Source organism: Corvus hawaiiensis, chromosome 15 (assembly GCF_020740725.1).
Source record: "Corvus hawaiiensis isolate bCorHaw1 chromosome 15, bCorHaw1.pri.cur, whole genome shotgun sequence".
NCBI classification, from domain to species: domain Eukaryota; kingdom Metazoa; phylum Chordata; class Aves; order Passeriformes; family Corvidae; genus Corvus; species Corvus hawaiiensis.
In genome coordinates, this window is record NC_063227.1 from 20,831,246 (window position 1) to 20,851,915 (window position 20,670).

The window sequence follows — 20,670 nt, forward strand, 5'->3', positions numbered from 1 at the left end:
AGGCAGGAGTGGGATGAAAAACACAGGTGATAATACTTGAATATGCAAAAGCATGTATATGGTATAAGTTAAAAAAACCAAAAATAGTGATATAAAGCAGTTTCTACTTCTTGGCTTTACATGCAGAAGTTTTACTAAAAGAAATACTAAACAATAAGGTCTGGGATGAACATACAAACACCGACACTTTTTTTAAAATTCAGCAATTCTGAGCAATATTTTTTCTAATCACTTTCTTTCTAGCTATGATTTTCATTTATTCTAATTATAGCAGGTCTTTGATGTCTGTGCAACAAACTAATTCATATGGTTTATTCCTTCCTGGATCGGGTTCCCTCAGTTCAAAACACAAGCTGAATGGGAAAAAAAAGGAAGTTTATTAGAGTTTTAAATTCTTTGAAACCTAGGAAGACACTCTTATCTCATCCAAACAGCTTGAAGTGAGACACTGGCATGGGAAAGAGATGGGTAAAACTGTACAACACCATTGCATTGGCTGCAATGACTATGATAGTGCAATGCTGGCACATTTCAGAAGGCGGCAGGGGGCAGGGGAAACAGGTCTTGGACATTTTATACTTTAATTTCTAGCTCTTCATACAGTGTTATTCTGTTGTCAGACTCAAATTTTCATCTATCCCATTGCCAAAGCAAAGGCCACTCTGGCAGTCTCATTTTATTATTGTATCAATTATGTTAAGAAACACAAGGGCTTCTTGAAAGCACCCCATTAAATGAACTGCTCTAGATGAACATGTGGGGAAACGTGGCCAGAACACAAGTTTCCTCTTGCCTTCTTCAGTGGAGCTCAAACAAATAGCACCAGATTTACCATCAGTCACTTGTGACTATAATAGCGTACACCCTGTACGCCATTATCTCATGAAAAAAAGCACAAATAAAATATACCAAATTCACCGTACTGATACGGTGTAGAAGACAAGATCTTGCAGACAGCACCACTACTTCTTGTGTACATGACAAGTAATTTGTTTTTCTCACTTGTTTGTAATAGTAAGAGAGACATCTTGGCATTAATAATGAATTATAACCAACATCTGTCAGCTTTTTTATGACAGACTTTTACAATTTTTTATTCCTTCCTCTGCTGGTGTTTGGCAGGATATGGATGATATGGAGGAAAGTGGAAGAAGAATTAAGTAGACACAGATATAATTTTAAACCAACCTTGATATGTAAAGCAACCAACCTGCCCAGTATTCTTAATGTGAAAGAGACATTTTTCTGGTGCAGGTTTCTTTTGCATGCCAGTAAGGTTAATATGACAAAGCTGTCCAAGAACTACATTTCTTTTCTAGAGAGACAGACTGAATAAATTTTCCCAGTTTCTGAAAAAGTAAGCTGCTCTTAAGAATTTTTGGCACTTTTACATTTGCTATTTTAAAAGTTACCTAAGCCTGCTTTAGTTTATCCTAAGAAACAACTTAAACATTAAAATTCATACTAGAGCATATGCATGCGCTGCACACAGCCAACACAGCCACACACCTCCAAGAATTCTAAGCTTATATGAAAAGTAAGTGTTTCTGGTTTTGCTCCTTTTCTACGACCACATTAAAAAGAGCTTGACTCATATTTCTAAAAAACTGCATCATAACAGAGACTCTTCAGCCTTACACAAATATCTCTGCTAATAATTTAGTTTGAACTCTGTTATCAATTCCCAAAACCACCCCCCCTCCAACTAAACGCACAAAACTTGGAGAAGTCTGACCCTCACCTAAGAGCTGACCACATTTCAACAGGCGAGCAGCATTCAAGTATAGTATTATTTACTGTTGTCAGGACTTCCCACAGAGATCACCAGTACTCACATAAATAGCTGCCAGAGGTGTGCTGAGAAGTATGATGAAAGGAATGGCCAACAAAAATAACATAACTTACCTGAGTGCACCAACAGAGGAACTACTAGACTACGAAGAAGAAGAGAGAGTTTATTGTGTTTGTTATTTGATTTTAGTAAAGACGTCAGCATAAATAAGTTTGGTACTCTTTCACTTGCACATTGGGAAAGGGAAGGGTGCAAGTGACAAGCAAAACTTAGACATGCAAAAGGTATTTCAAATGTATGCAGTAAGCAATGACCTAGATTTTGAAGCAAGGTACACACATGCTTCAAATTAACAGAGACAGTAAAGCGTAAAATGACACAGAGAAATACCCGCTACTGACAGTTAGAAAGTCTTCAAATGTTTTAGGCTGCACATCAGTTGTTTTCACCAATACATCTCTGAACGCATTGAAATAGCTCACTACAGTTGCCGGCCAGGGCAGATTGATAAATACAGGTTACAAACTACACAAGGCAGAAACAATTACATAAGGCTTTCCAGCACAACTCCAATCTTCACACAGCAACTTCTTTCAGAACAGCCAATTCCCAGAATTAAACCAGAACACCTCTGGAGAGACAGATAATAAACCCCATCAGAAAACTCCTTCAAGCCTACGAAACTCCCCCCAAAACCTAACAGAACAGAAGAACGGTATGAGCTAAAATGTTTTCCCTTACCTTTGCTGAGTGTACCCGAGATGAGTTTAAAAATAGTCTGGGCAAATTTGACAATCCCATGCTTGCATCTCTTTGAACAGCCACTCATGGTTCAGACGGATAGAAAGACTCTTCTCTCTTACAAAGTTCAGGAATAACAAAAAAATTAAAAGGCGAGTCCTTTACAAAGTTGATGCGACTGGTTATGCAGTGCAGAACTCTGCTCTCGTGCACCGAGCCCCAGGCTCTGCACTGAGGTTTGCTACTCTGAAGCTACTAGGAAGGATTGCAGTGGAGCAATGCACATCCCTTTTTAAAGGTACAGCTCTCCCTGTGAGCCTCTCGGCCGGGACTGCACACACCTGCCGCGATGCCCTGATAGAAGCTGCTAAGCACAGCAACACTTCAGCCAGACAGGCGAGGAGGGAGGGTTTCCCTCCCCAGGCTGTGCGGGCTGCCACGCTGGGCACTGGGAATGCAGCAAGAGATGGAGTCACCGCCTGCTGCAAATAAAAGAAACTGCTGTTTAAAGACCCTTTTCTTGGTGCCCTTTTCCAGCTGATTTCAGTAAAATTGTCAATTTTGCTCTCGTCAGGCCGAGAAAACCAGAAAATAACACTTTTTTTTTTTATTCTACCGACACCGTAGTCACACGGTCACATGTAGAAGGCTGCATAGCGTTCCTTCGCAAAACCTGCTAGAAGTAGGAAAGCAAAGCTGCACCCAGGGGGGAAAAAAAAAAAAAAAATCTTTATTTTAAATCTACCAGCTTAGACGCTGCTCCGATAATGATTTGCTCAGCACACAGGGATGTGCCAACCGGCCTTCCGGAGTCAGCGGGGCTCGGGCTCACCCCTCCGTGCAACCCCACATCTCACTTTTCGTCCACTGTCTCACGTCGTGCCGCTGCGGTGCTCACTCCACGTACTGGACTGGGAGTTATCCCCTAGCAACAACCACAGCTCTGGCTTCTCCAGTTCAATCAGATACTGCTGCGTGTCGCGAATACTCTGAATAAAGACTTGATGCATCCAGCAGCAAAGCGGAGACACCTCAAACCCCATCTGAGTGCTGGGCAGAGTCGAGCATCTTTAGGTTTAATTCATGCTGGCCTCGTCTCAGATGTTTTTAAACAACCCCCCAAATGCACTATTTGCTTGCCCTGGTCACAAGGCTTACCTCAGGTTTCTGCTCACACTCAGCTGCTGCTCGCTAAATTACTTGATCAGCCTTGTCTCTAACAAAGCGACCTGGAGCCCGCCATCACTTCAGAGCGGCAACAACCGAATACCGCCTTTACCGAGGGACAGGCGCAGCAAACAGCTTTGCACTTCTGGGAACAGAGATCCACCTTTCACTCAGGGAGCAGTAAACTGTTTTACAGGAAAACTTACATTCCTGAAGCAAAACTCAGGGCTTTGCCAGACAGCGCACCTTGCTGTGAGACTCACGACTATCTGCCCCTCCCAACTGGAAGCGCCCTCCTGCTCCTCATCCCCGCCTCACACGGGCACCCCCGCACTGTCTCCCGCCCCTCCCCTTCCCACACCGCCGCTCACCTCCTCCTCCTTCTCAGGCAGAGAGCCGCGGAGTATTGTACAGGGAGGCTCTTCAGCGTATCACTTTACCTTAAAAAAAAACTGTTCTTTGGCATGGAAGAAGCGACTTGAGGACAAAATTGCCACCCTCATCAGCTCGTACTGGGACTATCACCCCCCGCGCTGAGCCGTCAGGCACCGAACGTTTTGCTGCCCCCTCACTTCAACCCGGTCGCCTCACTCAATTTCAGGTCTTTCCTGATGGAATAGTCCACAGCTTTGGAAAACTTCCAGAAAACGTCATGGGAAAGCAGTTGTGAGCTCATGAAGACGCTTGGCCCCTGCCAGCAGATGTGCGGGAGGCTTCCAGTGCTGCCGCCAGCCTCACACGAACATCTTCCTGTGGCTAAAGCCTCCCTCTTGGGGCTGTGCTTCCACACAACATTTTGGGTAAATTTTTCTACAAGTTCTCAAAAGACTGGGGTTTTTTTATTTATTATGCTCCACAGGACAAAAGGGAGCTAGCCCATAATTTAGATACCGCCTTTGAGACGCCAGTGGTGAGCCGTGAAGCCACTCCTGGTCACGGCACTGCGGGCAGGCAGAGCAGCAAAAGCCCTATTGCCTTCACATCCTCCCCAGCTGAATTTTAAATACTCAAGCGTCTTGGGCTTCCTGCCATCATCATCTCCACACGGCCCAGAGCCTTGATTATATATGACTTCACCGTTTCACAGATCATTACATTTGTGGGGATCCTCGGACCAATGCGGCTAATGGGAAACTGAGGTAGAATAAATACATTGCTGAACATCGTTAGAAACATATGGCTAAACATAAAGTGGTGCACGAGCTTCATATGTAAATAATATTTCTACCCCCTACACCACAAATCAACAACCAGTAAGGTAAAGAATGGAGTGATGAGAGGATGAAGGGAGGGAAAGGGGATGTGATTTGTAGAAAGCACAGTGCTAAATAACTCCGTAATGAAGTAATCTCCAAGGCTGTTCTTTATTCCTAGATATCCAATACAAAGTTGAAAAAGTTATTCTTCAAAAGAAAAAAAAAATGCTGTAATAAGGCAGTAAAAGGTCAACAGGGAAATCAAGGTGTCAGCAGGTTCTTAATTAGTTTTTCTCTATCAAAAGTTTGCAGCACGTTATTGCATTTCTATATATATATTATGATATAATTGGGGGTCGGGAAACGTAGGACTGAGTGCTAGGAGGATTAGTAAAGAAAGCTATGGAAACTGAGAGGTCTTACAGGAGAAAGAAAACTGCTGTGTAATATTCAGACAGGACTTTAAGCCTCCCTGGTGACAGGAAAAATGGGTGCTAACGTCTTCGCAAACGACTCTATGGGCGGGGCTCTTTAGGAGAAACGGGTGTGAGTATCTTCGAACTGGGTCTTAATTTCTCTACGAACCTGAAGCCGTGCAAGTTTGTTACAGAACCCTGACAGCTTGACTCAGATAATTAACTTTAGGGTAATAGGAGAAATAGGTTTACACAAGTCTATTGCCGAACCCAGACAGCACGTTCTTCAATTTTTGGGGGGAAAATGACGATACACGTTCAAGGGGAAAGGTAGGCGGTTCGGAAGAAGTTGTACCTTCCTAGTGCCTCTGCCACTGGGGAAAGAAAAGAGGGCAACATGCAGCCGGCAGTTTGGGATAAAAGGAGGCTGCACCCTCCAAAACCTTGAGAGAGACCCCACGGGAATATGCCCCAGCGGACTCTCTACCTTTAGTTGAATAAAATTGCAGGACTCCTCTGTCTCCTTTGTGGACACTGGCTTTTCATAGCGTGACTTTTCTGCACACTGGCATTCTAGTTTCCACAGAGATTTCTTCTCAGACATCCATTTGCCTCTTTTGGCCCATATGTCATAGTTTAACCCCAGCCAGCAGCTCAGCCTCACACAGCTGCTTGTGCCTCCCCAACAGGACAGGAGAGACAAGTAGAAGAGTAAAGTAAGAAAACTCATGGGCTGACATAAAGACAGTTTGATAGAGAAAGCAAAAGCCAGGCACGCTTGAGAACAAAACAAGGAATTTGCTGTTTCCCGTGAGCAGGCAGGTTCAGCCATCCCCATGACAGCAGGGCTCCATCACACGTAACAGTGACTTGGAGCAAAAAATCCCATCATTCCAAATGTTCCCCCCCCCTCCTTCTTCACTTTATAGGCTAAGCATGATGCCGTATGTCATGGAATATCCCTGGAGTCAACTGTTCTGGCTGTGTCCCCTCCAAACTCTTTGTGCCCCCCCAGCCTGCTCTCTGGTGGGGTGAAGAGCAGAAAAGACCTTGACTCTGAGTAAACACTGCTCAGCAATAAGGAGAAAAATCCCTGTTTTGTCAACATGGCTTCCAGCATAAATCCAAAACGGCCCATACCAGCTACTGTGAAGAAACTTAACTCTATCCCAGCCAATCCCAGCACACCTATAACAGGTGAAAACGGGTCAAAAGGAACACAAAATGTACATCAATAGGAGGGGATCATCGTAACCACGGGGTCGCATAAAAGTTGCAGCAGGTTCAGTGGAGTGTTGTAGATTTCTGTCCTGTAACTCATTGAAGGCTAGAGTTAACCAGGCTTTCAGCAGAAGTTTCAGTGGCCAAAGGCCCTCTAAACACTGACATTCCAAACAGAATACTTGGACATAAAGATACTGATCCTGAAGGGTCTCTAATTGCTCACTATCTGTGGGAAAGTACAAAGTCAGCTTATTCTGCAGTCAAATGACTTCAGCAAATGACAGAGAAAGTCTGTTAGAAACAAAGGTGTTATGTCCCCCATCTGAGCTTTTTTTTATAATGGACTGAGACAGTAAGATAAGTATAGACAGACTGTATTTCTGTATATTAAATTTCTGTTTGTTACCAGAAGTCTAAGGAGGTCAGTCAGAAGTAGAAAAACCTGCAAAACTAAGGGAAGAGTGTGATGTAGGGGACAATACTTTGAAACCTTTACTGTAATAAACTCCAAGAGAGTACAGAATGTGCTAATTTTTTACATGGGTTTTCAGCATGCTTATTAAGGGGCTAGAGTAGTTATAGCATTTAGAAATGTAACTGGTTCACTCACACCCATGCTTAGTTTAATTTTCTGCATGTAAAATCTGAGTACACTATATACAAGTTAAGTGTCATCCCCAAAAGATATAAAATTGTATTGCAGGAAATTATTCTTTCCTAATTCACCATTCAGGATCACAATGTGGGTCTGTGAGAGGTAAAAATATTCTCTGAGTATATATTCTTATGAGCCAAATTCAATCAGGGAGTTCAGCCACTACTGACATCAAAGACAGCTAAACCTATTTGCATCGGGAGAAAGTTGAATCCCTGTCTCGGTTTTGAAAGACAGGTGTCTGCTAAGGAAGGCAGAGGCCCCCCTTGAAGTGGCAGATATAACCCCTTTTCCCTCCAAGTTATTATATTTTGAAATCAAGGGCCTTTAGGCAAAGGTGTGGGAAATAGGAATAACAGTTCTTTACTATATATATATATGTATATAACCAGTCAAACAAAACAACAACAACTGTGGCAGTAACAGCAATCACAAACCCAGTGCCAGCCTTCTCGGCTGTCAGGCCCTTTCCCCTCGGGTGCAGTTCCGCTCGCAGCCGGCAGGGGCGCTGGCGGCTCCCGGTGAGCAGGGCAGGTGCGATGGTTCCCCCGCGGCTGCAGGGGGCGCTCCGGAGCGAGCTCGGGGAGCACGCGGCACTGGTGCCCTGGGATCCCGGGAAGGGATGGAACAAAGGCTTCACAAACCGCTGGGCAGCCGATCCCGGACTCTCAGGAACAGCAGGCTGGAATGGCAGGGACGAACGCAAATCCCGGGTGGCAGACGAGATGTATCCAGATGGGAAAAAACCACGGAGGCCCAGGCAGGCAGGGTGAGCAGGGCTACAGCGTAGCGAAAGCTCGAAGCAGCAGCGGAGCAGGACAGCCACAGCTCGGTCTCCAGCAGGGCAGGGAAAAGCGGCTTTTGGGGGTACCGGCGTTGCTTCCAGCAGGAAGAAAGAACGGCCAAAAAGAAAAAAGCAGCAGCTCCTTTCTCTGCAGCTTCTCTCTCCGGACGCTCAGAGCGAACTGTCCCCACACCCAGGTGTAGACAAAAGAGTAGCCAGGCCCGCCCCACTCCCCTTTTTGTCTTTCTTAAGTACAGCTATTTGTCCCCTAGCAACATGCATATGGGAGAAAATTCCTTTAACAGGAAAACCTAAGACTAAACTAAAACCCCAACAATCCCATAATGTGAAACTATACACCAAATGCTCAAGAGTAATCTCTGGAATAATTATGAACAATCAGGCAGTGAATTTGGATGCCCTGCTTTCCTACAGCCCTCTCCAGCATAAAGGGAATATCCCTATTTTTCTGTGGGTACCTTAGATTTGGGAAGAGCGATTCCAGAGCTAACTGCTGCCATGGGTGTCAGGGTATAGCATGCACATTGCCCAGTTCTCCCCACAGACATTGTCATCATGCTGTGGAAGCCAAAAAAGCAAAGGAGATGATAGCCAGGATCCATCATAGATCCTCGGGACTATCAGAGGATACACTCTAGTATGTATAATTTTTATATTGTAAGTTTTAGCTACTTGGTATCATGGGAAACAGTTGTCAACTAGTTGGGTATTTGGTCTTGTCCATTCTTGTGTCTGACTGAAAAAAGACTTCTCATAGAAGCAAAAAAAATCTTGGCCTATTTAGGATAACCCAAGTCACTCCTTTTCCGTGTGATTTGGGGAAGTGCGTCATTGCAGAAACTCCTCTCCAACTCCTTCTCATAAACTTTTTCTTAAGAAGTTTTTCCACATTGGTATGATGCAGTGTTAAATTAAACCGGTAAGAAAGAGTAGAATCTTTCCTCCTGCATTAGGAATTGTTTTCAGTCTTCATATATTCATCCTGAGCCTTGTCATCCCTCCTGCCCTGATTGTCAAAGTCAGACACGTAACTGGAGCATGCCAGAGATGCCTGCTCAGCCTGTGCACCCAGCTCTTCTTCCCAGAGAGGAGAGGTATGGGAACAGATTACATGCACTGAGTCTCACCCACACATGGAAGTTGAGAGATGCCAGGTGTTCTCTTAGTTCCAGAAGTGTCGTCACAGACATACTCTATCACCTTCATTGCACTTCCAGTTGGCACAGCTGTCTTAGAATAGAACATAAATGAAATTTCAATTATCTGTTTGGAATCAAATCTAGAAAGTACAGGAAATTATTCCTGCTAGTTGTGTCCTAATTACCTCTAGGTTTGAGATAACCTAACACATCAAGAATCATAGTTTTATTGATCCCTAGGAAAAATATAACTTCAAGGAACAGTTTTGAAAAATTCATCTATGTAAAATGAGCAGTTGACACCTTACTTGAATGCAGGTAGTCTGTGTGGGTAGAGCTCTCAGCATGCCGTATCCCATGCCATTATTATTTGCAATGTCAGCACCATTAATATTGAGCACTTTCCATGTATAGAAATCCAACTGCATTGGACTCCCAAGGAAGTTGGTACTAATACCTGTTTTTCAAATATGGTAAACCGACATACAACCGGATAAACTCACTTGCCTGTAATTACCAAGGGCAAAGCAGCAGCAACTTTTCTTTTGTACCAGTCTAGCACTTCAGCAGCAGCAGCCCAGCTGTGGTATCTTCTCCCCTGGCTTCTGCCACTGCTGCCAGGCAGACAACAACCGTACTTGCATTTTCATTCACTCTGTAGTTCCAGTTAGTATTATCAGAGAGAGCCTCAGGAACACTGCGTGAAGATTTCCTCATCACTGTAGTGCTTGGTTTTTTATGGCGAAGTAATTATCTCGACTCAGGCAGCATTCCTCACTGGAGAGGAATGTATATAGATAGTGACAGATCAGTACTTTCCACAAACTCTCCATTCAGATTGGATCACCCCTTTCTTTAATATACCATCTGTCGAGCATGACTACTTGTTTATTTACACAGAAATCCAGGCAAAGAAATAGTACTGATGAGGAAGCATGCATGATAGATTGGGCTTTTAAAAGTGCAGTGAGAAACTAGGAGAAACGAGGTTTGGCCTATATGCTGGGCTTGACCGGAGGAAAGTTAGTTTTCTTCACGGTGGCTGGTATGGGGCTGTGTTTTGGATTTTGCTGAACACAGCAGTGGTAATAAAGATGTTTTTGTTATTGCTGAGCAGGGCTTACACAGAGCCAAGGCCTTTTCTGCTTTTCTTACTGCCACACTGGCAAGGAGGCTGGGGGTGAATGGGAAGTTGGGAGGAGACACAGCCAGGACAAGTGACTCCAACTAACCAGAGGGATATTCCAGGCTGTATGGCATCATACTTAGTATATAAAGTGGGGAAGAGGGAAGAAGGAAGAAGAAAGAAGGAAGAAAGCAGGCAGACATTTGGAGTGATGGTGTTTGTCTTCTGAAGTAACCATTATGCATGGTGGGGCCCTGCTCTCCTGGAGATGGCTGAACACCTGCCTGCCCATGGGAAACAGAATTAATTCCTAGTTTTGCTTTGCTTTCGCTTTCTCTATTAAACTGTCTTTATCTCAACCCATGACTTTTCTGACTTTTACCTTTCCAATTTGACTCTCTCCCTGATCCTGTTTGTGGGGGAGTGAGAAAGTGGCTACATAGTGCTTGAGTGTTGTCTGGGCTTAAACCATGACAGGCACAAAACCTTTTTCCTGAAGTACAGGCATGCCTAAGTTGAGTGCACATAAACTGAGTTACAATTCTGCCTTTTTGCCTTTTTTCCAGGAACAGCCCTTGACACCTTGAAGGTCATTCCAAGCACGTGGCTTGTCTCTGCCTGTGGCAAACTATACTGTCTTCCCTGGAGTTTGTGCACACAGCTTTCCCCAACAGAGGCTGAGGCCAGTGCCTAGATCCTTCTTACCGAGCCAAGCACGGTACTTGCCATGCAAGCTTCCTGCAGAGTGCATGAAGTTCCAGCACTTGTGATATTCCAGCCCTAGACAAGTTTGTCATTCTTGCTAAAATATACTGGTAATGTCATCATTCAAACTGGGGTGAGCCTGAATATTTTTCAAATTCTTGAATAGATTTGAATATATGCAAGGTCTAAAACAAAAGGCTGCTACAGTACATTCCTGAAAATTACACAGAGCTTATGTAAAAAAACCAAACCGCAATAAATCTAGCCACTGCTCACTGTTTGACAGTTTCTCGGCTATGAGTCCAGGAAATGCTCTAGCGACATGTTATAATTTTCATTATGTCTGTTCTTATCACACATGTGTAAATGAGATTAAAAGCAGCAGAAGAAGCAGAGACATTTTTCACAGGGAAGTGAATTCTGCTCAGTAGATGGAAACTTGATGGTTTAATATATGAAATGCATGCTTGCTGCTGTGTTTCCAGCAGTGAGGTGATGTCAATATTTTAATCAGGCCATGCTTAACTACCATCTTAGCTCTGTATTACCAGGGTAGTTGTCCTTCAGACAGGGGTTAGACATACTCTTCCTTTTTTCTGTCAATCACGGTTTGCTTAACCATAACTGAGGAGAGAGATACTACTTGGCAAATGCAAAGCTGCTCAGACAGCAAACAGCGCATACCAAACACAGAGATCGTAGACAGCTTGTAAAGCTGGAAGTGGGGAAAGGTTGGTAATGATATTGTCCTTGCAGATAGGTTAGCGGGAGCTGAGGGCAGCTTCCCCAGAAAGACATCTGCTATCCAGGAAAACTGGTCTAGTCCAAAGGCAAGAGATTTACTTTTCATAAGTAAGTGTATTAAGCTCCATGGATAAGTCAGCCTTGGCAGAGGTCATTACACAGGACCCAGGTAGGAAGAAAAAAAAAAAAGAAAAATTTAAAACATGCTTCCCTTCACTTTGGTGGCAAGAACTTGTCAAAGAGGTCTCCAGACTCACAGGCATTTTCATTGAACCAATAGCTGTTCTTACGCCTCCTAGATCCAGTGACATGGAATCATGTGCATACTCATTTTTATAATAGTATGAGAGCGTGTATGAGCGCATGCTTTTGCTCAGCCTTCAGTTAATTCACTGATGCATTCATTGGTCTGGACTTGGAATATACCTTGATGAGACAAAGTATTTTCTTTCTTTATATTGCAGTAATTACCTCAGACAGAATTTATTGAAAATACTCTTTTCATTTTTTCCATCTTGTTATGAAATGGCTCTAATGACATATACCTACCTCACACTTATTTTTGTCATCCCAAAAGTCTATAATATAGACTCTGTATAATAAGGTTTAATGATTTGGCACCCAACAGTTTTGCGGCAAACTGTCTTTAGCTTGGCGCAGGCATTACAAAGCAAAGTACCTCCAGCCAGCAGCCAGTGTTTCTTAAGTCAGTAATCCTGTATGACTTTTTACATCCTGTCGATTCTTGAAGTGTAGGCAAGTTGATTTATGCAGCAGACATTGAAATTCTCAGAGAGCAGGAAAGAGATTATATACTTGTACATCATAATGAGCTACAACAACTTGTTCTAGTTCGGAAACTTAAATTCTGATGACAGCACAAGGACTGCACAAAGACTTACATAAATGAAGTCAAGCAGGATAGGGAAGCACAGGTCACGCTTCCTGTCTGAACTCCTTTTACCTTCATCAGTCTTTTTTGTTTGTTTTACGCATACAACGGTCGCTGAAGCTTTTGAACAAACAGTAAAGCCCTTTCCCAATTAAATCACTATTAAAGTGATTGAAACTCAGGTACAAATTTGAATCAAACATTCTTCAGTTTAATGCAGGAAATATTTTCTTGATTTGAAGACTGCAACTGTATCAATATCTGTATGATTTTGTGAATAGTTTTATACCTACCCTTCCAATTACATTTTTGACAGATATAAGTCTGCACGCAGACCCAAACATGGCTCTTAATGGACTGATTCCGATAATGACTAAACAGCAAACCTCTTATAGATCAAAAACTGTAAGTTGCTTTTAGACGAACATTTGAAGAAGTGTGTCATAGCTGTCCTGGGAAGAAGAGCCCTGAGACTGTTGTGATACAGAGCAACAAAATTCAATACAGGTTCCAACAATTTGGTTATATAATTTGTGAATTTGTAGACTCCTGTGAGAAATTTTTGTAAGTTGCTCTGATTCTTGAAAATTCCACTAACAAAAAGATGAATGATACTTCTGTTATTGTTTAAAATTCATCATTCAGCAAAACACAGAGTACACAAAATATCCTGTAATCAGGGATTAACCATATGGGTATGGCTACATTGTAATCAGCACAGTTTGTAAATTACCCTCAGGTGAAATCTGTTCATTTGGGAAAATCCACAAATGTTTATAAATACTCTGAATTTGAAAGTTCACATTCACTAAAAAAATAATCAATTAAAAGGGTAGTTTCATAGTAAATATTATTCAGATTGTCTTTCCTCATGGTCCTTTTGAAGTATGTGTTCTTCTCAACTACGGGGCTTTAGGAAAATACATCAAGGGAAGAAGTCATGGCTCACCTAATGGTGACAAACTATCTATTGTCTTGAACAAATATAAGAAGTTTTCAGTTCGTGATATTCAACCAGTAGTATAGGGAGTCTACTGTTTTCTACGGACTGCACTCACCCTTTTCTGCACACGTGGTACAAAAGGCAGTACACTAACCAAGAAAAGCCTTTGTACATAACCCCCCACCTAACAGGTGCCCTTGCTCCTCTGGTATCAATGCACGGTGAAGCCTCATTACTCTACTTCCGAATCATTGTGGGGTTTTTTACTTGGCTTTTTAAATATTTAATTTATTTTTAATCCTATGACCTCTGATCACTAATTCTCAGAATACTTTGGGAGCAATAACAAGGTAAGTGCCAAAGAAGATGGCATTTTCCCTAGCTGCCAGCTGAACAGCATTGATGCCAGAAAATTGATGTGCTCAGTTTCTTGCTGCAGCAAGTGACAGAAACAGTCTACTACTTTATCTACTTGATCTACAGAGACTTTAAGGAAAACCACTAGTAAATTACAGATGACTGAGAACCAGCATCCCATTCCAAACAGCCCAGCGATGTGATATATTAGCAGGATCACGAACAGAGAATAATATTTCCCTGATTTTGTACTACTTTATTTTACAAGTGTAATTTCAAGCACTTCAGCACACAGAGGGGCCTGGTGAGATTTTGAAAGTAGATGATAACTGCTTACTTCCCCAGGTTCCTCCGTCATCTACCAAATAGTTCTCCAACTACTGCAGCTAACACACACAGAGGAGGGAGTGGAATGCTTTCTCTGAGGATGCACAGAAACAGTATTCTGAATTATCAAGCACCATACTCCTTAACAGTACCACAAATATACCTATTTCTGTATAAAAGCAGCCAACGCCCCTTCACACTGGACTTTTTCAAGGCCCTAAACATGGTCTTTACGTGAATGTGCCTTTGTATATCAGCCAGTACTCATCACCTGAATGAACTGAGCATAATGTGAACTTTGCACAGTTGTCCAAAGACAAGTATGTTGTGGGGCAGGAATAATAATAAGGCAGCTTTTTGGCTTAAGCACCTTGTGAATCAAAGCAGTACGCTTGGGGAAAGCTGACAGTTATGAGCATCGCTTTTCATTGTGTGTAATTTTTGTTGTTGTTTTGCTCTGTCTCAAAGCCAGCCAAGTTAAATCCATCTGAAAGGAAGTCTAAACTCTGCATTGCACAAGCTTACCAATACTATTCTGAATTGTATCAGCCAGAGAGAATTTAGTCAGACTAGCTAGGGTCCAGAAATATGTGCATCTCCCATTGCATGTGAGATTTTTTCGTGCTTTTATTTAAATTCTACATAAATTAATAAGAATTTGGAGAAACATCGGAGAACGTCATGTACATGTTTTACATCTCCAGGTCGTTACCAGACCCCAGGCATACCTCGGAAGCAAGCAAATTCACATATCTAGTAGGTTAAGGCAGATGCATTTTGATCACCAAATCACCCAGTCTTCACAGATTGTGACAGAGGTACTTATTTGCTGACATCCCAAACTGGACTGTATCAAGATTCATTTTGCTATGGGGGCAGACCAGGGTATAAATACAAAATACAAACAACTGATTGGAAGGAAGGAGGGTAAGTAAACTCAGTGACACACCAAGCAAGAACAGAAATTTTTACCTGAGGCAGCTAAAGCAGCCAAGTCTCTTAGCTCAAAGTCCAATAACATCTGCAGAAAGCCACTCGATCTCATAAGTAATAATATCTTTCCCAACCCTGCATTTATCTTGTTTGCAAGGCTTTCTGAGGCTAGTTAATCTAAGCTGTAATGTTCCTCCTAGTTAGTAATCGGCTAAGAAGAAGTGATGGTCCAAGGTTACTTCTCAACATACACAAAGCAAAGCACATCCTTCTTGTGCTAGTATTTTGTAAGTAAGCACTGCAACTTACCGACGCAATTAAAAGGAAATCAACATTTTCTTCTTCATTATTCTCCTGTTTAGTCAAGCTCGGCCTTTGAGAATGTTTTTATTAGTAATATATGCTGTTCTCACTGTATGTTATGGCATTGGTTCCAGTGCCATAGACTTCTCATTGTGGCTGTACCACGTAGGTGGTCCTTGCTATGAGAAGACAACGAAGGCAGCCAGTTATCAGGCAAATCTGGTTCTGAAAGATCAGAAATACTTTTAAGGAGTTCTAGTCAAATTTCAACTTATCACATTACTGTTATCAAAAACAAAAGGAGAGACTATTACATCTTGCTAATTTTAGACATACTTTAAAATGCCTTCTCCCCCACTTTTGTTCACTACAGGCTTTTCCTCATTATAAACCTTCCTCTCTTTACTTATTCTCATTACTGTGTAATGGGAATTACAGCAAACAAGCAGCCTGATAATAGCAAAAGGCAGACTGAATTCAGCCATCATTTTCCATTACTTCTGGCTATGGAATGCATGAATTTTAAGGTTTCCCCCATCCCCATTGACTGAAGCATATAAGATTTGTAAGAACTATAGCAGTTTCATTTGTTAAAAGGAGACAAAATAATTGATCTTCCAGGCTCTACTGTTTATACACACTTATGTGAGTGCCACACCCAGCAACAAGGAAAAATTCCTCCTGACTTCCTGCACAGCACAGACTAGAGAAACTGGTTCCCTCACTAAGTCAAGCTCTTTGTGGCTGAGTAACAGAAACCTGATCTTGCCCTTTGGTAAACAGTTCATGTTGCAGAAGTGGGCTCCAGCTCAGAACTTGCTGTGTGAACTGCTTCCACAAGCATTGCTGCTGTCTGCTTTGAAAGTTAGTTATAATATGCTTTACAGGAAAAGCAATGGGTGATATGTTTTTGGTTTTTTTCTATTTTTGTCACTTCTATTTTTAAAATCAATTAAAGCTGTGAAGAATCATCAAAGCAGCAATAAAATGACAGACTGTATAGCAGCAGGTGAAGGCTGATAGAATAGCTACCTCTCCTGCAGCTGTAGAATTAACTTGAAGATAGACTAAAAGAACAGCCACAGGATCTAAGGAGAACTTCAGCAATGTGATGTGAGAAGAGCTCAGGAAGTTTTAGGTACTGTAAAAAGGATAGCTTGAAAAAAGGAAGGATTTTGTTGTTGTTGTTTCTAAAACGAGTGGGCAAGTCTCAGTAGGACTAGTTCTTTTATCCTCAGACATCCCTACTAGCAGCTTACTATTTTTATGGATTGTTTAAAAAATTGTTCTCCCATGATTTTTCTTACCATTTAGTGCCTTTCCATCTTTATGACTGTACTTTGAAACCCTGGAGTTGGTCAGATAGATGCTTAACACCCAGGTTGGCAGACTAATGTGAACAAAGAGCATTTAAATGTATTCTCTCTTTCAGCTTCTCTTGTCTTCTGAAACTGAGTACAAAACTATCCCTCAGGCCACTATTTCAGTATTGTCACTGCTACGGAACAGCACAGGGCATTCCCCAAAAACCAGAGAGGTAGAAATAACTGGAATATGGTTTTGATTACCCTGTGTTCTTACACCTAACAGGATTAACAAAAGGTTAATGGTTTGTGGAGCCATCAGATCCATGAAAGAAAAAGCAGAAGTGCTTTTCAAAATTCAGGACCACTGGGCAAAGCTTGTGAATCATTGAGTTTCAAATTTCAAACACAAAAAAAAAACCCCACAATATCCCACCAGTCAAAAGATTTGCTTTGTACTTTCTTACTAGCCAAAATCTCCATTATGTTATTTTTTATGAACAACTATACAATGACATATTAAAAGACTTGCCTTGGTCTTAATGACTCTGAGTATCTATACAGAGCCTGAGGCATCATCCCGTCAGGAATGTTCCTGAACAATGCATGGGCTTACTATAAGTTATATAGCAACTTTACTCTGATTTGTGTCAAGCCAGCTAGATCGCTACTATCCCTTTGTTATGAGCTGCAAGAAATACATTAAAATATCAGTATTTCCACCACAAAGCAAAATTAGTTTGGAGCTACAGGAACTTGTGGTCATGGTATTCCTAATTCAATAACCAAGCTTTCAGGTCAGTTGAACTAGGCAGGAGGGCTGAAATCCAAAAGTTGCTACCATGCATGAGAAGACCGGTCAGGAGATACTCATATTTCTTGGCCATGTCTGTGAACATTAACCCTCAATTAACCCCTGTGCCACTAAGTACTTCATTTATCCTATCTTTTCTGGGTCTTTCTCAAAAGCAGTTTAAACTTAAACTGTTGCATTTTAGTTTGCTTACATACAGAATCCCAGAAGGGGTAAGGTTGGAAGGGACCACAGTGGGTCATCTTGTCCAACCTCTGCACTCAAACGGGGTCATCCCAGAGCACATGGAGGAGGTGAGAACATGTGAGGGAAACAACATGAAGACACCAAGGTGAGTGGAGAAGGAGGGGGAGGAGGTATTCCAGGAACTGGAGCCAAGATTCCTCTGCAGGTTGCGCCCCTGCAGCTCATGGGGGTCCACGGGGGACGAAGAGATCCACCTGCAGCCCATGGAGGAGGTGCCCACACTGGAGCTGGTGGATGCTTAGAGGAGGCTGTGATCCAGTGGGAGACCAGGTGGAAAGAGGGGGCCCTTGCTTCCAAGCTGAAGCAGCCTGTCCTTGGAGGACTGCACACCACAGAAGAGTGACCCACAAAACAGCAGTTTTGGGAGGACTGTGGCCCGTGAGAGTGGACCCACGCTGGAGAAGTTCACGGAGAACTGTCTTCTGTAGGAGGGACCCCATGGCATAGCAGGGGAAGGACTCCTCTCCCTGAGCAGTGGAAGATCTCGGGTGACCAACTGACCAAAATCTCCATGCCCTGTCTCTCTGCACTGTTGGTGGGAAGGAGAGAGGGACTGGGGGAAGAAAAGGTGTTTTTAAGGTCTTGTTTTAATTCTCATTATCCTCCTCTGATCTTGTTAGTAATAAATTCAGTTTGTATCTCTAAGCCAAGCCTGTTTAGCCCTTGGAGTGTTTTCTCCCCATCCTTATCTCAACTCACAAAGCCTTCGTTAAATTTTTCTCTCTCCTCTGCCCAGCTGTGGCAGGGGAGAGTGAGCAAGCAACTTCCACGGGTGCCTGGCATTTGGCCAGCATCAAACCACAACAGTGCCTCACAATTAGCTGAGTGCTGCTGGCCCATATATACTCTCAGGAAATTTTCATGCGCAAAAGCCGTTTGGCACCTGCACAGTGCACATGTTTGCCTGCTGAGTCAAAACAGGGTGGAAACAATGTATTTGCTCATAAAGCAATACACAGCTGCAGATTTTCAGCTGGGGCTTGTGCTCTGCAAGCTAACCAGCAGTGGAAATGATTATGACATTCTCTTGTTATACTATCAACACCACCGTCATTAGGTCTCCCCTTAACAGGATTTCTACTCAAACAAGGGTAACGGCAACCACGCTGCGAGGAAGAACACCTCCTCGCTAGTCCTTCACGCAGTTCCAGTAAAAATAAAAAAATAGATTACCTTCTTCATTCAGCAAGGATGGATCCAGCAACTCCATCACATATTCAATTTCAGTATCTGGCTCCAGCATATCACACTGGGCTAGCACATACGTCAACACAGGCAAGAAGTCATCAGCTCCATATGGCCTCCCTGGGTTGAGGGGAACACAGTGAGAGACAAACCATATTTCTTTTTACCAGTTTCCACATTTGAAAGGAAAGCACTCTTTTGTGCCTTCTATATACAGCATGTCTGTATTACTCTAGAAACCCCTGGAGTCACCAATGTGCAGCAAAGAGATCATCATCTGACACTCACTGGACAGGAGACCAGCTCAATCCTGTACTTCAAACAAGCGCAAATCTTACAATGCGCACCTTGAGGTATGCAAGGGGAATTTACAGACTGGGCTCACCTTGGCACCAGCTCAACTGGTGAACTGCTGAAAAGGCTGCCGTGCCAGTCTGGCCTGACCTTCACCTGCACTGCTATTGTTGCCTAAGAGGTGATGAATAGGCATTTTCTTTATACATCCAGGGATTACATCCACTTTCTGGAAGCATCTAGACACAAATACAGGTCTTGGAGTATGAATCCCACAGCAGAGAAGCCTGAATATAACAGCCTACTAGATTTGACAAGGAAATTCAACTCATTTCCTTGACAGAGAGTAGACAAAACCACCAGTGAGCGAGACCTCCTGTACCTGAAGGGAGTCTACAAGAAAGATGAAGAGAGACTGTAAGGGCCTGGATTGACAGTGACCCACAAAGACCGTGCTGTACCCGGGCCCATCTGTGGTCCTGGCACTTTTCCTGCATTTTGACTTTCTGTTCAGAAATCACCAAATGGCCAAATCTCTGGGTCTGGCAAAATGGTGTTTAGTGCAGAACTGATGTGACGGTCACTCGGAATCGCCCAGAGCAGGAGCCAACTTATAACTCTGGTGAAACTCAAGTGACACCAGCTGAGGCACATGCTCCAGCTAACATGGATGTGGATGGGCTGTGGGTATGCCCGGGTCAGGAGTAAATGGTCAGGGCTTATCTTCTCCTGGTTTGAGGCCCGGTTTGGCAACACCACAACACTCCAGTGCAGGATCAGTGCCACAGGGAGGGACTGCACAGCTGCCCCAAGCCCAAGCCTCTGCATCAGCAGCAGTGGGCAGGTGGAACACACCTATTTCCAGATTCAAATCACTTTATTTGTCACTCCTGCTTATTTCTAGGCACTGAAAGCTCACTTCAGCTGTTCAGAGACAGCACTAACTGGTCCAAGGATTTAAGGAAACAGCCAGACTTTGGGAATGTGTGTTGCCATTCTAGCCTTGTCCAAATAAGGGGGCACAGGGGCACAGGAGGAGGACAGAGACTTGTCACCAGACCCGTGCTCGTGGGCTGCAGGAGACACCTGCACTGAGGAGGAAATGGAAACGGGAAAGAAACACGGCCTGATGGGACACAGCTCTGGCACCACATTTCCTCTTGTTCCTGCTGTCCTGGAAAGCCACAGGTAAATCCAGTCCCTCAGACCTTGCATTCTTGAACACCAGGAGAACTGGAGTTTTACCCAGATCCCAGTGCCCTGCATGGCTGCACTGACACGAGCACAGGCCGATCGCTCCGCCCAGCGCCATCCCTCATTCTCCTCCCATTGCTCCCAAACCCTCCCAAACCTCCCCCCACC

The 20,670-nt window shown here is 43.3% G+C and overlaps 1 protein-coding gene across 2 annotated transcripts in view; it reads right to left on the bottom strand.

Annotated features, from left to right (window-relative positions):
- KCNIP1 (potassium voltage-gated channel interacting protein 1) overlaps window positions 1-3,971 on the bottom strand; it is a 292,275-nt gene extending 288,304 nt beyond the window's left edge. Inside the window, exons 1-2 of one of the 2 annotated variants that reach the window (XM_048319699.1) lie at window positions 3,692-3,971; window positions 2,534-2,650 (exon numbers count right to left, since the gene is read on the bottom strand). In XM_048319699.1, the coding sequence (XP_048175656.1) occupies window positions 2,534-2,621 (88 nt within the window). In that variant the 5' untranslated portion in view covers window positions 2,622-2,650; window positions 3,692-3,971. The remainder of the gene's footprint in view (window positions 1-2,533; window positions 2,651-3,691) is intronic. The other variant, XM_048319706.1, reaches the window with a different exon arrangement.
- Between the last annotated feature and the right edge of the window lie 16,699 nt (window positions 3,972-20,670).